Source organism: Nerophis ophidion, linkage group LG01 (genome assembly GCF_033978795.1).
Source record: "Nerophis ophidion isolate RoL-2023_Sa linkage group LG01, RoL_Noph_v1.0, whole genome shotgun sequence".
Classification (NCBI taxonomy): Eukaryota; Metazoa; Chordata; class Actinopteri; order Syngnathiformes; family Syngnathidae; genus Nerophis; species Nerophis ophidion.
The window spans coordinates 42886153-42903564 of record NC_084611.1 but is presented as its reverse complement, the minus strand read 5'-3'; the positions used below and the strand labels follow the sequence as shown (position 1 = coordinate 42903564).

Sequence of the window (17412 nt, the reverse complement as noted above, 5' to 3'; positions counted from 1 at the left end):
TACAACCTTAAAAATGATTTTAGGATTTTTAAACACATATATCTTTTTACCTTTTAAATTCCTTCCTCCCTTTTCCTGACAATTTAAATCAATGTTCAAGTATTTTTTTTTTATTGTAAAGAATAATAAATACATTTTGATTTAATTCTTCATTTTAGTTTCTGTTTTTTCGATGAAGAATATTTGTGAAATATTTCTTCAAACTTATTATGACTAAAATTAAAAAAAAAATATTCTGACAAATCTAGAAAATCTGTAGAATCAAATGTAAATCTTATTTCAAAGTCTTTTGAATTTCTTTTAAAATGTTTGTTCTGGAAAATCTAGAAGAAATAATGATTTGTTTTTGTTAGAAATATAGCGTGGTCCAATTTGTTATATATTCTAACAAAGTGCAGATTGGATTTTAACCTATTTAAAACATGTCATCAAAATTCTAAAATTAATCTTAATCAGGAAAAATTACTATTGATGTTCCATAAATTATTTTTTAATTTTTTTCAAAAAGATTCGAATTAGCTAGATTTTCTCTTCATTTTTTTCGGTTGAATTTTGAATTTTAAAGAGTCGAAGTTGAAGATAAACTATGTTTCAAAATTAAATTAAAATTATTTTTCGTGTTTTCTCCTCTTTTAAACCGTTCAATTAAGTGTTTTTTTCATCATTTATTCTCTACAAAAAACCTTTCGTAAAAGGAAAAATACATTTACGACGGAATGACAGACAGAAATATACATTTTTTTATATATATAGATTTATTTATTAAAGGTAAATTGAGCAAATTTGCTATTTCTGGCAATTTATTTAAGTGTGTATCAAACTGGTAGCCCTTCGCATTAATCAGTACCCAAGTAGTAGCTCTTGCTTTCAAAAAGGTTGGTGACCCCTGGTTTAGCGAATTAAACGCCCCGGCTGTGATTGCAGCCGCAGTCAGAGAGACTCCACCGGGATGCACAATGTCTAAAGCGTGGAGGAGATAGAGAGAGACAGGCCAGTCAACAAGGGTGCGGGTTTGGTGGCGAAACAGCTTGAAAACCTCCAAAGTGCTTAGTGAAGCCTGAACATGTTGCGTCTGTGCAGCTTGCCGGCATGGAATCGGGGTACGCTTGTTTCTGCGGCAACGAAGTGGACCTGCAGGACCACTACGAGTCCCCCGGCATGGAGTGCAACCACGTGTGCTTCGGCGACCACACGCAGCCGTGCGGCGGAGACGGCTGGGTCATCGTCTTCGACAGTCAGTGGCAGAGTCGCACTGAACTCACTCAACTTATCCCTTCTTCTTGCCAATGTTTTGCCTTGCTGTCTTCATAACAGCCCGGGTGGGGTCCTGCGGGGGCAACCTAACTTCCCCGTCCGGAGTCATCTACTCGCCCGACTTTCCGGACAAATACAGAGCCAGCCGTGTTTGCTACTGGACGGTGCAGGTGCCCGGATCCTCGGCCATCCTGTTCAACTTCACCTTCTTCGACATCTCGGATCAAGCCGACATGGTGGAGCTGCTGAACGGCTACACCAATCAGGTGGTGGCGCGCTTTGACTGGCGCAGCCCCCCGAGAGAGGTGGTCAATGTCACCGGAGACTTCGTCATCGTTTACTTCTTCTCGGATCGCACCAACCAAGCCCAGGGTTTCGCTCTGCTATACCAAGGTAGGGTTTCACTCTTGTTGAAGACTCCCGTTGTGAGTACAAAAACACGTACGTTTCATTTCTTGACTACTAAATTGTCTTTGGTGTTTACGAAAAAGGTTCGACTGGCTTTAGGATTCACTAAGTTTTTATCTCTGGTGTTTACAAAACACACACATTAGCTCTTCAATCAGCTTTCAAAGTATTTACACGTTTTTTTCAAGGTTCTACAAATATTACTTTTGTACAATACTGAATCATTTTTAAGTGTTTACAAAAATGTGAGCCTGCGATTTACTAACGCTCAAAATCATCTTGCACAGATTCGAGAATATGTATAGGTTATGTCCGGTTGTCTTCGATGTTTACGAAATTGCTGCCTTTGAATTTCAGTAAAGAGAGTAAAAAAATGTTTTAAAAAATCTTCACGGTTTAGGACATACAGACGTTTGTTACAAAAAAAGTTATTTTATGTTTTGTTGAATTTCAGTAAAGAGAGTATTTATTTATTTTTTTTAAATCCTCACGGTTTAAAAAAAGTATTTTATGGTTTGTTGAAGAATTGTTGGCTGAATTGTTTGTCAGTGTTTACGTGCTTTAGGTTTGTTTGGTTTGGAAAATATTGTGGCCCGTGTTTAGGTTATTTTAAAATTGTCAGCACCTCTAAATTGTTTTTCAGTTTTTACTAAAAAGGTTCGACTGGCTTTAGGATTCACTCAACATGTACGTCAGTTTTTTGACCACCAAATTCTCTCCAGTGTTTACAAAACACGCACATTAGCTCTTCAATCAGCTTTAAAAGTAATTAAGCGGTTTTGTTCAAGGTTCTACAAACATTACTTTTGTACAATACCGAATAATTTTTAAGTGTTTACAAAAATGTGAGCGTGCGATTTACTAACACTCAAAATCATCTTCCACAGATTCGAGAATACGTATCGGTTATGTCCGGTTGTCTTCGATGTTTACACAATTGCTGCGTTAGATTTTCAGTAAAGAGAGTAAAAAAATTGTTTTGAAATCTTTACGGTTTACGAAATACAGACGTTTGTTTTGGTAAAGCTCAGATGTTTACAAAAAAAGGTATTTTATGGTTTGTTGGAGAATTATTGGCTGAATTGTTTGTCAGTGTTTACGTGCTTTAGGTTTGTTTGGATTGGAAAATATTGTGGCCCGTGATTAGGTTATTTTAAAATTGTCAGCACTCGTAAATTGTTTTCAGTGTTTACGAAAAATATTCGACTGGCTTTAGGATTCACTCAACATGTACGTCAGATTTTTGACCACCAAATTGTCCCCGGTGTTTACAAAACACGCACATCAGCTCTTCAATCAGCTTAAAAGTACTTACGCCGTTTTGTTCAAGGTTCTACAAACATTACTTTTGTACAATACCGAGTAAATTTTAAGTGTTTACAAAAATGTGAGCGTGCGGTTTACTAACGCTCAAAATCATCTTCCACAGATTCGAGAATACATATCGGTTATGTCCGGTTGTCTTCGATGTTTACAAAATGTCTGCGTTTCAGTTTCAGTAAAGAGAGTAAATGTTTTGTTTTTTAAATCTTCCATGAAGTTTGGTTAAAACTGCAGTTGTCACGGTTTTGCGATTCAGTGAAGACAGTAAATAGTTTTCCAAAACTCTTCATTTAAAGGCAAACTGAAACCCACTACTACAGACCACGCTGTCTGATAGTTTATATATCAATGATGAAATCTTAACATTGCAAAACATGCCAATACGGCCCTTTTTGGTTTACTAAATTGCAATTTTAAATTTCGCTGAAAACGTTGCGGTATGATGACGCGTATGATGACGCGTGCGTGTGATGTCACGGATTGTAGCAGACATTTTGTTCCAGCACCGATCCTAGCTATAAGTAGCCTGCTTTAATCACATAATTAAACAGTATTCTGGACATCTGTGTTGCTGAATCTTTTGCAATTTGTTCAATAATAATGGAGACGTCAAAGAAGAAAGATGTAGGTGGGAAGTGGTGTAATGCGGCCGCCTTTAGCCACACAAACACAGCCAGTGTTTCCTTGTTTCCTTGTTTACATTCCTGAAAGATGACGGTGAAGCTTTACTATGACACACAGCGGTCAAGCGAACATGGTTCCCTACCACATGTCAACCGGCAGGTTTCGGTGAGAAAATGGTGGTAGTAAGTCGGCTCTTACCATAGACATGAGCAGAGAGCTTGCGTCGTTCCTCCTGCGCCTGTCAAAGAGGCAGCTGCGGACTCTCTTGCCTCCTCCCACCGGCCGCCCCCGACCGTCGGATACTTACACCGTGGAGGAGGGAAAAAAAATTTTTTTCAGCCCAGCTGCCTTCGCCTTGTCGAGAAACGTGGTTTCCTCGGAGACACTTGCGGTCACCACACCCAAGGCCACACCCCTCCGACTTTCAGGTTGTACAGGTACGACCATATAATCTCCCTAAAACACTAGTAACACAATAAGCAGATAAGGGATTTTCCAGAATTATCCTAGTAAATGTGTCTAATAACATCTGAATTGCTCGCACTGCCCTCGTCTTCTTTTTTTTTCTAGTCCTTCACTCTCCCTTTCCTCATCCACGAATCTTTCATCCTCGCTCAAATCAATGGGGAAATTGCCGCTTTCTCGGTCCAAATCGCTCTAGCTGCTGGTGGCCATGATCATAAAGAATGTTCAGATGTGAGGAGCCATACAACCAGTGACGTCACGCGCACATCGTCTGCTACTTCCGGTACAGGCAAGGCTTTATTATTAGCGACCAAAAGTTGCGAACTTTATCGTCGATGTTCTCTACTAAATCCTTTCAGCAAAAATATGGCAATATCGCGAAATGATCAAGTATGACACATAGAATTAACCTGCTATCCCTGTTTGAATAAGAAAATTTCATTTCAGTAGGCCTTTAAGTTTTTTTAAGCTTGTAATTGAGGACTTTGACTAGTTGGAATGATAGGCTGGGGCAGTCCTGGGATTGACTGGGCTTCAGTTCTAGGGTGGGTTCCAGCCTCAATAAGATCCTCTTTGGAATGATGGAATTTTTGCATGGCTTTGACTTTTCCATTAGCTCGTCAGCGTCTGACGGCCTGAGGTGATGCCGCCTCCTCGAGTCGTATTTTGGCTCCTCTGTTGAAACGTCCTTATCGAGTCGCGGCAGCCCGCCTCGCTTCGCGTAATGAAATGCACAGCGACTTTTGAACGCCGCCCACGTTTCGGGAAAACTATGACTCCCCGATTGCGTGATCGCGCCGCGTGAAGCCCGAGAACAAAAAGCCTGCAGAGAGTCGCTGACCTCAGCGCAGATCTCTCTCTCTCTTACTCTCTCTCATTGCGAGTACATGTGGACACTTGAGGAAAGGCTAATGGAGAAAGGGGGGGGAAAAACATCCCAGGCGGTACCGGACGTCAGTGAGACATTGGACACAGACGGACGTGAGATTTGAATTGACAATGACAGTCGGAGTAACTTAGTTCCTCTGCGGGCAAAAACGCTGTCATTACAAGCGGGAGGAAAAGACTTCAAAGCGACCAACTGATGTAAATCTGATGGAAGAAAGTGGCATTGTCAGAGTGAGAGGAGAAAGTACGCCTCACTGCAGAAACCACAATCTCATTTGAGGAGCATGTGCGTGTGTTGGGCTTAGAAAACATGTGTTTTGTTGTTGGAAACATTGATGAATAGACATAAACATGGATGGATGGATCATGTAGCTTAGTGGGGTCCAAAGTGTGCCCCCGGGGAACATTTTCAGTCCACAGCTCGTTTTTATTGGCCCGTATCATAGTCTAAGACTCTGGTCAACATATGAAATAACAAGTGTGTGTAAGAAATGTCAGGCTTGCCCCTGACAATTTGTTTGTGTTTTAGTTTTTCCTGTGTGTGTAGTATTTCCTGTCTGTTTTCTGTCAGCGCTCTTATTTTGTCTATTTCCTGTTTTTTTCCCTGAGCGCTGTTTCCCCTTAGCTGCGGCTGATTGGCACCTGGCCACACCTGGCGTCAATCATCCCGCTCCTATTTGAACCTGTTTTGTCCTCCAGTCGAGTGCTGGATTATTGTCATGTCGATGTCGCTTCTGTATTGTCGCTCCTGTCGTGTCGTGTCAATATCAGTTCCACTTGTCGTTCCTACTGGGCTTGTCATTGCAGCGTAGCGGTAAGCTATATTCTTTAGATGTTTGTAGCTTACGGTTTTTTGTTCCCTGCTTCCAGTTTGTTTTCATATTACAAGTACGACTTCTGTTTTCCTGCTCGCTACTCACTAGCTTCCAGGCTAGGCCCTTTTGTTTTTGCTAGCTTCCATGCTAAGCTCTTTTTGTTTTCTAGCTCCTATGGTAGCTCTTTTAGTTTGTTATCCGCCTTGTGCGCGCTTTTTGTTTGTACTCTTTTGTTCGGTTTTGTCTTAGTGTTTTATTAAATTATGTTCTCCTATTCAATGCCTGCCTCCTTCTCTGCATCTTGGGGTTCGTCACAAACTAACTTTGACAAGAAATTGAAATGCGCCGCCTTTGGCCAAAATTGATTTAAAAAAATAAATATTGTGTATAGAGACATACTGTAATAACTTGAAGTAAATAATGGAGATTAAAAAAGATTTACAAACAAAATCATCCCTCCAAAATGAATGAACTAAAAGCAGTCTTTTTATCACAATGTGTCGACTTTTTTCTTATACATTTGGCAACAACTTCTCATATTCTTTCTGTTTCTGTAATATTGCGATATTTTCTCATAAAGTACTACTTTTTAATGTAAAATTATTACTTTTTAATGCAAAATGGTGACATGTGTCATGTAAAATTCTCACTTTTATCACATTATTGGCATTTTTTTTAGTTATTCATATATAACAGTGTGACGGACTCCCCGCCTTCTGGCCTCCATTCTGGTCCGGAACGCCTCTGTCCGCCCGCTGTCGGCCCGTTGGCTGCGTCTCTCCACAAACAGTGACTTTTTTTGAATAAAATTATGACTTTTGTCATCATTTTGTCCAGTAAAATTCCGATGATTATTATAATATCGCCGACATTTTTAAGTTTTCTTATAAAATTGTGACTTTTGTCGAGTAAAAGTATGACTCTTTTCCTGAAATTGTCAAAATGTTAAGCGATTCTCGGTAAAATTGTGACTGCTATTGAGTACAATTCCCACTTTTATCATAACATTGCCCAAATGTTCCGTTTTTCTTGTAAAAGTCTGACTTGCGTTGAGTAACATGACGACTTTTGTTATAATACTGCCAAAGTTCTTAAAATTTTTCTTGTGAAATTGTGATCTTTTTCTTGTGAAATTCCAACTCATTTTTCACAGCATACTTTTTTATTTTTGCATAGCATGTATATATTATTAATGTTGCAAATACAAATCTTTATATATCTAGAAAGGGTGGTCCTAAGGAGGCAGGCGTTATTCGGAGGTCTCAAGAAGGTAACCAATACAAGAGAGTGTGTGTGTGTGTGTGTGTGTGTGTGTGTGTGTGTGTGTGTGTGTGTGTGTGTGTATGTGTGTGTGTGTGTGTGTGTGTGTGTGTGTGTGTGTGTGTGTGTGTGTGTGTGTGTGTGTGTGTGTGTGTGTTAGTCAGTAAATGTTTAGGCATCCAGCATTCCTCTGGGAGGCCACAAATGAGTTAAGCTGTTGTTTTATGAGGCGCGCGGTGGCCATCTGGTGCTCTCAGCAGGTTAAAAGGAGCGCTTGAAGGTTGTGTGGCGAGGCCGCCACATGTGGGCTCGCACACTAGAAAGCCCGGGCCTCGCTCTGCCGAGAGACATGATTCCAACAGACGCTCTTCTGTCTCCTTGCAGCGCTGAGGAGCCAAAGTGAGGAGGAAGAGGAGGAGAACGGCGAGACGACGGAGGACAGCGACGGCAGCTTCCGAAGCACAGTGGCACCTCCTCAGCCGCCCGCCGCTGTCACCGACAGGTCCAACCTCACCTCCAAAGGACGCTCCACGCAGATCCTCTACGTCATCACGTCCAGCCCCGGCAAACCGGAGCACAACATGCCAGGTCAGTGGGCTGGACCCGGCGAGACCCACAGCGCTAGTATGTCCCAGTCATCCTCCACCATACCACCTCTCTACTTCTACCTCCATCTTCTTCTCTACTCTTTACTTCCTGCTCGTTATTTCAGTGTTTTTCAACCACTGTGACGTGGGAAATTACGCAACTTCACCTAATTGGTCCCAAATTTTGCAAATCAATAATTATAATCTGTAAATAAAGTGCCGTTGCTTAGTGTCTGTGCTGTGTAGAACTCGACAGGGTAACCACGTAACACTTCATGTCAGTAGGTGGCAGCAGGTTGTTCATTGCTTTGTAAAAATCGGAACGTGTCGGGTGAAACGAGGATGGTTTGTTGTGATCCCAATATGCAAATCACAGCGGAAGGCAACATGCAGGTAAAAAGGTATCCAATGCTTAAAGGCCTACTGAAATTACATTTTCTTATTCAAACAGGGATAGCAGGTCCATTTTATGTGTCATACTTGATCATTTCGCGATATTCCCATATTTTTGCTGAAAGGATTTAGTAGAAAACATCGACGATAAAGTTCGCAATTTTTGGTCGCTAATAAAAAAGCCTTGCAGACGATGTGCGCGTGACGTCATGGGTTGTGGAGCTCCTCACATCTGCTTATTGTGTTACTAGTGTTTTAGTGAGATTATATGGTCCTACCTGTACAACCTGAAGGTCGGCCCCGCACCTTTTTTCAGCACCAGTCGACGAGTGGTGGCGATTCCCATCTCTGCCCTCCGCAAGGGACCCTCTTCGAAACACAATCTTTCGAAATGATCGCTGCATAGTACACTGTACTTTGTGTGTGTGGTCCAATCCAACCGTGTTTGCTTGACCGCTCTGTTCCATAGTAAAGCTTCACCGTCATCTTTCAGGAATGTAAACAATTAAACACTGGCTGTGTTTGTGTTGCTAAAGGCGGCCACAATACACCGCTTCCCACCTACAGCTTTCTTCTTTGATGCCTCCATTATTAATTGAACAAATTGCAAAAGATTCAGCAACACAATAGTCCAGAATACTGTGGAATTATGCGATGAAAACAGACGACTTATAGCTGGGAAGGGTGCTGGAACAAAATGTCCTCTACAATGCGTGACGTCATCATACCGCGACGTTTTAGCAGGATAAGTCGGCGCTAAATTTAAATTTACAATTTAGTAAACTAATATTGGCATGTGCTGCAATGTTAAGATTTCATCATTGATATATAAACTATCAGACTGCGTGGTCGGTAGTAGTAACTTTCAGTAGGCCTTTAAACCAAAAATTAACAAAAAGAAAAGGAAATGGCTATGCAAAGTGAAAGTAAAACTGAAATGGCTACAAAGTAAACAGAAAAAAAATGATGGACGACAGCGAAAACTTACGGCGTCCACAAAGAACATCCGTACGTGACATGACAAATCAACAAGAAGGATAGCCACAACTCAAATAGCCTTGCTTGCTAACACAAAGCAGGTGCGGGGAATTGCACTCAAAGGAAGACATGAAACTACTACAGGAAAACACCAACAAAACAGAAAGGGCCACCAAAATAAGAGCGCAAGACAAGAACTAAAATAGTACACACAGGAAAACATCAACAAAATAATGCACCATGACCTGGTGGGGTTACATTTTTTTAAAGTTTTCTGCTGGTGGTGTGCCTCCGGAATTTTTTATGGAAAAAAAATGTGCCTTGTCTCAAAAAAAGGTTGACAAACACTGTGTTATACACACAACTGTAGGAACAGCAGAAGCATTTAACAAAGGGTTAATTAGTACTGCTTTTGATAGTAACTTTATTTGTTGTTTTTTTTGTCATTTTGTGTTTGTTACCAACCTCCTAAGGCCCTAGCTGGGCTTATTGAACTCGATTTAGAATAAGTACTTAGTACTTAGTCCCTGTATGATCAGTGTCAGAGCTTGTTCCGCATTGCCGGCGGTAAGTCGGACCCGTTTCCAGTGAGGGTTGGACTTCGCCAAGGCTGCCCTTTGTCACCGGCTCTGTTCATAACTTTTATGGACAGAATTTCTAGGCACAGTCAGGGCGTTGAGGGGATCCGGTTTGGTGGCTGCCGGATTAGGTCTCTGCTTTGTGCAGATGATGTGGTCCTGATGGCTTCATCTGGCCAGGATCTTCAGTTCTTACTGGATCGGTTCGCAGCCGAGTGTGAAGCGACTGGGGTGGGAATCAGCACCTCCAAGTCCGAGTCCATGGTTCTCGCCCGGAAAAGGGTGGAGTGCCATCTCCGGGCTGGGGAGGAGACCCCGCCCCAAGTGGAGGAGTTCAAGTACCTCGGAGTCTTGTTCACGAGTGAGGGAAGAGTGGATGGTGAGTTCAACAGGCGGATCGGTGCGGGGTCTTCAGTAATGCGGACGCTGTATCGATCCGTTGTGGTGAAGAAGGAGCTGAGCCGAAAGGCAAAGCTCTCAATTTACCGCTCGATCTACGTTCCCATCCTCACCTATTGTCATGAGCTTTGGGTTATGACCAAAAGGACAAGATCAAAGGTACAAGCAGCCCAAATGAGTTTCGGGTCTCTCCCTTATAGATAGGGTGAGAAGCTCTGCCATCCGGGAGGAGTCCCTGCTCCTCCACATGAAGAGGAGCGAGATGAGGTGGTTCAGGCATCTGCTCAGGATGCCACCCGAATACCTCCCTAGGTAGGTGTTTCGGGTACGTCCGACCGGTAGGAGGCCACAGGGAAGACCCAGGACACGTTGGGAAGACTATGTCTCCCGGCTGGCCTGGGAACGCCTCGGGATCCCCCGGGAAGACCTGGACCAAGTGGCTGGGGAGAGGAAAGTCTGGGCTTCCCTGTTTAGGCTGCTGCCCCTGCAACCCGACCACGGATAAGTGGAATAAGATGGATGGATGGATGGAGGGACAGTCCCATCTCTGCAAAGATACACAATTGACGGATAAAAAAAGATCTTATCCGGATTTTAATGTGCTGTTTCCTTTTTCCAGTCGAACTCTTAATCCATGAATCTATACAGAAATGTGTTTTTTTAGTTTTCTGTTTATTATTGTTGAACACTCTGAATGTAAACAAACCGATTATGACGTAAAATTGTTATCTTGTTCGTACTTAATTTGCTATAACTTTTCATGATGTAAACATTATCGCAAAAATACGCACAAAAATTGTAGTCATCCACATGTTATAAGCGCACTTAACTAGCTGTCTGTTTGTTTGTTTGTTCAACAACGTGTTGGAGACGCCCCATTTGGCAACATGAAGTGGTCAAAATATTAGGAACACCTCTCAGTACATGAGAATCAATCCAAAATAAAATCTCTATATTAGTGATTGCAGAGTTTTAGAGTTGCACCTCGTTAGACTGTGCAGGTACAAGTTGATACAAATATTTCCCGTCATGTGGACCACAACCCCCCCTACGCGTCTCCTCCTGACGTCAAACGGGTTATCAATGAAGATGGTTGCTGTCAAAGTCGTCGCCCGGGGCATTAGGAGGACACGTCCTCGCACGGAACGGCGTCGGAATTTGTAATCAGCGAGAAGGAAAGCGTCCAGAAAAAACACTTGGTTTTTAATCTGTTTTGGTTCGACGTGGATGTTGTGAAGCTAGGGTTTTGTTTTTTGGAAACATTCTGAACAGTGATGGTGATGTTAGTCCATCGCCATGGCAACACACCTCTTGGCCAACAATTGTCGCTGGTCTTTTTTAGTGAGGGATTACATTTCCAGCCATCCTGCAACTGTGGTGGCCATATCATGTCATCACGGACACAATTAGATGTTCATTTGTAAATGTTAGTTATATTTGCTTTTTGGAACATTAAGATTATTTAACAATTTTCTTCTGGCGTTGTCAAGTTCTTCCACTGAGGTCCGCATACAGAAAAATCAAACAATGCACTTTGATGTTTTTTTTTTTTTTTTTTTTTTTTCTAAAAATGCTTAAAAAAAAAAATATATATATATATATATATATATATATATATATATATATATATATATATATATATTAACTGTATATTTAGGGACTGAATGTCCCTTTGGGACAGAGGACCCTATTGAATTTCTAGCATTTTATTCTTTCTTTATTATTATTCCGCAGCTTTGAGCTGTAATTTGACCCCCTTAACATGCTTCAGAACTCACTAAACTGGACACACACATCAGGACTGGCGAAAATTGCGATCTAATCAAAATACCTAACCCTAAAACTCAAAATTGCGCTGTAGCGCCCCCTGGGAATAAAACACAGACAAAACTGCTCCTAGTTAGAAAACACAGACAAAACTGCCTGTAACTTTCAGTAGGAATGTCATAGAGACATGAAACAAAAACCTATATGTAGGTCTCACCTAGACATACATTTCATATATCGACAACTCCCAGCAAAAATCAACAGGAATTTTGCAATTCCCCTTTCAAAACAAAAGTTTTGTAAAAACCGGTCACCTTTTTTCAAACATTATCTCCTCTGAGGGCGTTTGTCGTGTCGACTTCAAACTACCACAGGAGAGGGATTGAACCCTTCTGATTAAAAGTTGATGAAAGAGTTTTAATTACTGCTACGGTTTTGATTGTATCAGCCCTCAAAGTACCGCTGCGCTGAAAACCATTTCAAAGACGGCCGCCGTGCGCAGACACAGTGAGGGAGGCGTTTTTTTTCCCGTTTTTTCCCGTCTGCTGCTGGTGCGCACGCACCAACATTCGTGAGGGAGGGACTGTGTTCGTCTATACCAAGATGGCTGCCAGGTGCCATAAGTAAGCCGGTATGTTTTAAAGTTGTCGTTTGCCTGCATATCGTAAAAACAACCGTCCAACATTGTACAACTAATTGTAGACTTATAGGTGCCGACCATCAGGGCCGAGTTGCGACGAGAGAGTGTGTCGATGTTAAGATATTAACACTATCTGTCTATCTGTTTGTTAATAGTAGCTACTAGCTGTACCCATGTATTTTCAATGGGCGGTTAGCATTGGGTTTTAATCCTATTTCCGCCAACGATTGAATTTCGTTGTATGTCGAGTCTTTATTTTGGGTACTTACAGTACATATGGTGCCTGACTGTTGTGGCGTTTTAAGGTCATCTGCACTTTTTATGCGCCGAGTTGGTAGGTCTATCTGTTTGCTAATAGTAGCTACTAGCCGTAACCATGTATTTTCATTCTAACTTATATCTGTCAGTAGACACGTTATCAAATATAAAAACTACAACATTTATAATACTAAGTAGTTCTAACTTATATCTGTCAGTAGACACGTTATGGAAGGTAAAAACTACAATATAATACAAAGTAGTGTGTTGTTTTAACTTATATCTGGGAAGCCCAGACTTCCCTCTACTCAGTCACTTCCATATATACTCTGTCCAGTCCATCGCTGCTTGCAGCTTTAATTTTTATTGTGTTTGTATAATGTTTTGCAGTATAAATAAACACAAGCCGCAGTCTCCCACTGACCCTCGGGCAGCACTTTCTTCGCTGCCACAAAATAAATAAAATTATAATACATTTTTAATAAATCATGTTATTATTTTAAGCCTCTACGGATATAATACTGTAGTTAGATTTGTGTGTAAAATTTCCAAGTTAAAGTCCTGCTGCTGAAATGAGATTTTCTTATTTAAACGGGGATAGCAGGTCTATTCTATGTGTCATACTTTTGCCATATTTTTGCTGAAAGGATTTAGTAGAGAACATCGACGATAAAGTTCGCAACTTTTGGTGCTGATAAAAAAGCCCTGCCTTTACCAGAAGTAGCAGACGATGACGTCACAAGGGTGAGGGCTTCTTACGTCCTCACATTGTTTATAATGGGAGCTATTCGGACCGAGAGAACGACAATTTCCCCATTAATTTGAGCGAGGATGAAAGATTTGTGGATGATGTTATTGATAGCGAAGAACTACGAAAAAAAAAAAAAAAAAAGGCAATTGTATTGGGACGGATTCAGGATAATTCTGTGTAAGGATCGGTGTAACTCAGCCTGTCGCCATTACGTCTCCACCTCGTCGCTGCCACCACAGTCTTTGGGGTAATAGACTACAGACTGTGGTGAAGTAGGCCGGCTTCGTTGCGTGAAGAAGCCTACAACTTTTGGTTGGGATTTCAGCTCCATTTGCTGAATGGCGATATTTTTTCCGTAAAGTAAAAACAAAACAGTCCTAGTTACCTGAGATACTAAAATAATGACTTACAAAGTCAAATTAATGACTTACTGTAAGTAAGGGTTTGCAATAAGCTTTTGAAAAAAAGAGTTAAAGGTGGGGCCACATGCTGACATATGCTCAACTCCATCCATCCATCCATCCATGTTCTACCGCTTGTCCCTTTTGGGGTCTCTGTTTAATTTATCACAGCATTTGGGAAGCCTGTAGTTGATTTGTATTATGTAAATGTTACATTTGTATCAACATGTGATAGCAGACACCCTGCCATTCAAAACTAGGCTGCTACATTACTAATGATTAATGTAACTACAGCTGAAAAAATAGTACAATAGCACTAGGAAAGACTATTCATCCCTGAACACCATGGAGTTCATGTAGACTTTATGATGCACTTACATTTTTATAGACACTCAGAGACAGAAACTCTTCATTTAACACAATGTCCTTTTTTGCTGCTTCAACACACCTCAATCGACACTAAAAAAGGTCAAGTGAAATAACTTAGTTTTTAACTGTAAGTCAATATTGCTTGTCTTTTTCTCAGACAGACAGGGCTTTGCTGTCTGTAACACACACACACACCGCACAGTGAGCTAACGTTTCGTTAATAGCTAATTAGCCTTCACCTCAAGCCAGGACTGCGAGCGAGCTGAGCTGCCGCTTGTTTCTAGAACGTCAACGGGCTCATAGTGATGTTACTAGTACTTGACTGGGAGGTGTTTATTATCATTTGGGGAGAGTCCGCTGCCTTACCTGCTGAAAACACCTTTTGTTACATGCGCTCTGAGTACGCACTGCTGATTGGCTGTTAGCGCTTTACGTGCAACCAATCAGATGGTTGTGTGGGTGGGACAATGCTGGGTGCTGCAGAGATGTACTGAGAGAGGCAGAACTAAGCAGAGCAGCTTGTTAAGACTTTTTTTTTTTTAAGACTTAAGGCGGTGGCTCTTTGTTGTTAAGGCAGACTAACATAATAGTGTGAGAGTCCAGTCCATAGTGGATCTAACATAAAAGTGAGAGTCCAGTCCATAGTGGATCTAACATAATAGTGTGAGAGTCCAGTCCATAGTGAATCTAGTTCATAGTGTGAGAGTCTAATCCATAGTGGATCTAACATAATAGTAATAATAATAATAATAATGGATTAGATTTATATCGCGCTTTTCTATTGTTATAGTATACTCAAAGCGCTCACAGAGAAGTGGGAACCCATCATTCATTCACACCTGGTGGTGGTAAGCTACATCAGTAGCCACAGCTGCCCTGGGGTAGACTGACAAAAGCGTGGCTGCCAGTGAGCGGCACCGGGGGCAAAGGGTGAAGTGTCCTGCTCAAGGACGCAACGGCAGCGACTTTGATGTCCATAGGTGGGAAGCGAACCTGCAACCCTCAGGTTTCTGGCACGGCCGCTCTACCCACTACGTCATGCCGCCCATGTCCAGTCCATAGTGGATCTAAAATAATAGGGTGAGAGTCCAGTCCATAGTGGATCTAAAATAATAGTGTGAGAGTTTAGTCCATATTGGATCTAACATGATAGTGTGAGAGTCCAGTCCTTAATGGATCTAGTTCATAGTGTGAGAGTCCAGTCCAAAGTGGATATAAAATAATAGTGTGAAAGTTTAGTCCATAGTGGATCTAACATGATAGTGTGAGAGTCCAGTCCTTAGTGGATCTAGTTCATAGTGTGAGAGTCTAGTCCATAGTGGATCTAACATAATAGTTAGAGTCCATTCCATAGTGGATCTAGTTCATAGTGTGAGAGTCTAGTCCATAGTGGATCTAAAATAATAGTTTGAGAGTCCAGTCCATAGTGGATCTAGTTCATAGTGTGAGAGTCCAGTCCATAGTGGATCTAACATAAAAGTGAGAGTCCAGTCCATAGTGGATCCAACATAATAGTGTGAGAGTCCAGTCCACAGTGGATCTAGTTCATAGTGTGAGAGTCCAGTCCAAAGTGGATCTAAAATAATAGTGTGAGAGTCCAGTCCATAGTGGATCTAACATAATAGTGTGAGAGTTTAGTCCATAGTGGATCTAACATGATAGTGTGAGAGTCCAGTCCTTAGTGGATCTAGTTCATAGTGTGAGAGTCTAGTCAATAGGGGATCTAACATAATAGTGAGAGTCCAGTCCATAGTGGATCTAGTTCATAGTGTGAGAGTCTAGTCCATAGTGGATCTAACATAATAGTTTGGGAGTCCAGTCCATAGTGGATGTAGTTCATAGTGTGAGAGTCCAGTCCATAGTGGATCAAACATAAAAGTGAGAGTCCAGTCCATAGTGGATCTAACATAATAGTGTGAGAGTCCAGTCCACAGTGGATCTAGTTCATAGTGTGAGAGTCCAGTCCATAGTGGATCTAGTTCATAGTGTGAGAGTCTAATCCATAGTGGATCTACTTCATAGTGTGAGAGTCTAGTCCATAGTGGATCTAACATAATAGTGTGAGAGTTTAGTCCATAGTGGATCTAACATGATAGTGTGAGAGTCCAGTCCTTAGTGGATCTAGTTCATAGTGTGAGAGTCTAGTCCATAGTGGATCTAACATAATAGTGAGAGTCCAGTCCGTAGTGGATCTAGTTCATAGTGTGAGAGTCTAGTCCATAGTGGATCTAACATAATAGTTTGAGAGTCCTGTCCATACTGGATCTAGTTCATAGTGTGAGAGTCTAGTCAATAGTGGATCTAACATAATAGTGTGAGAGTCCAGTCCACAGTGCATCTAACATAATAGTGTGAGAGTCCAGTCCATAGTGGACCTAACACAATAGTGTGAGAGTCCAGTCCACAGTGGATCTAGTTCATAGTGTGAGAGTCTAGTCCATTGTGGATCTAACATAATAGTGAGAGTGTCCAGTCCACAGTGGTTCTAGTTCATAGTGTGAGAGTCTAGTCCATAGTGAATCTAACATAATAGTGAGAGTGTCCAGTCCATAGTGGATCTAACATAATAGTGAGAGTGTCCAGTCCATAGTGGATCTAACATCATAGTGAGAGTCCAGTCCATAGTGGATCTAACATAATAGTGTGAGAGTCCAGTCCATAGTGGATCTAACATAATAGTGAGAGTCCAGTCCATAGTGGATCCAACATAATAGTGAGAGTCCAGTCCGTAGTGGATTTAACATAATAGTGAGAGTACAGTCCATAGTGGATATAACATAATAGTGAGAGTCCAGTCCATAGTAGATCTAACATAATAGTGAGAGTCCAGTCCGTAGTGGATTTAACATAATAGTGAGAGTCCAGGCCATAGTGGATCTAACATAATAACAGCCTAGCGGCATAGCTCGGTTGGTAGAGCGGCCGTGCCAGCAACTTGAGGGTTGCAGGTTCGATTCCCACTTCCGCCATCCTAGTCACTGACGTTGTGTCCTTGGGCAAGACACTTTACCCACCTGCTCCCAGTGCCACCCACACTGGTTTAAAAAAATGTAACTTAGATATTGGGTTTCACTATGTAAAAGCGCTTTGAGTCACTAGAGAAAAGCGCTATATAAATATAATTCACAATTCACAACAAAGCGCTGCGGGAAACCCTGGATTATAAGTAGTTTTGTTGACAAAATAAAGCCAAGAAAATTACATATTACTATAATATACTTTTTAATTGTTTTCAATATAGTTTTATTGTTTGT

General features: G+C 41.4%; 1 protein-coding gene across 2 annotated transcripts in view; it reads left to right on the top strand.

Moving 5' to 3' along the window:
* kremen1 (kringle containing transmembrane protein 1) overlaps positions 1-17412 on the top strand; it is a 166137-nt gene that overhangs the window by 134463 nt on the left and 14262 nt on the right. The window contains exons 5-7 of one of the 2 annotated variants that reach the window (XM_061903995.1): positions 1081-1234; positions 1315-1647; positions 7422-7625. In XM_061903995.1, the coding sequence (XP_061759979.1) occupies positions 1081-1234; positions 1315-1647; positions 7422-7625 (691 nt within the window). Of the gene's footprint in view, positions 1-1080; positions 1235-1314; positions 1648-7421; positions 7662-17412 lie in introns of both variants that reach the window. The other variant, XM_061903986.1, reaches the window with a different exon arrangement.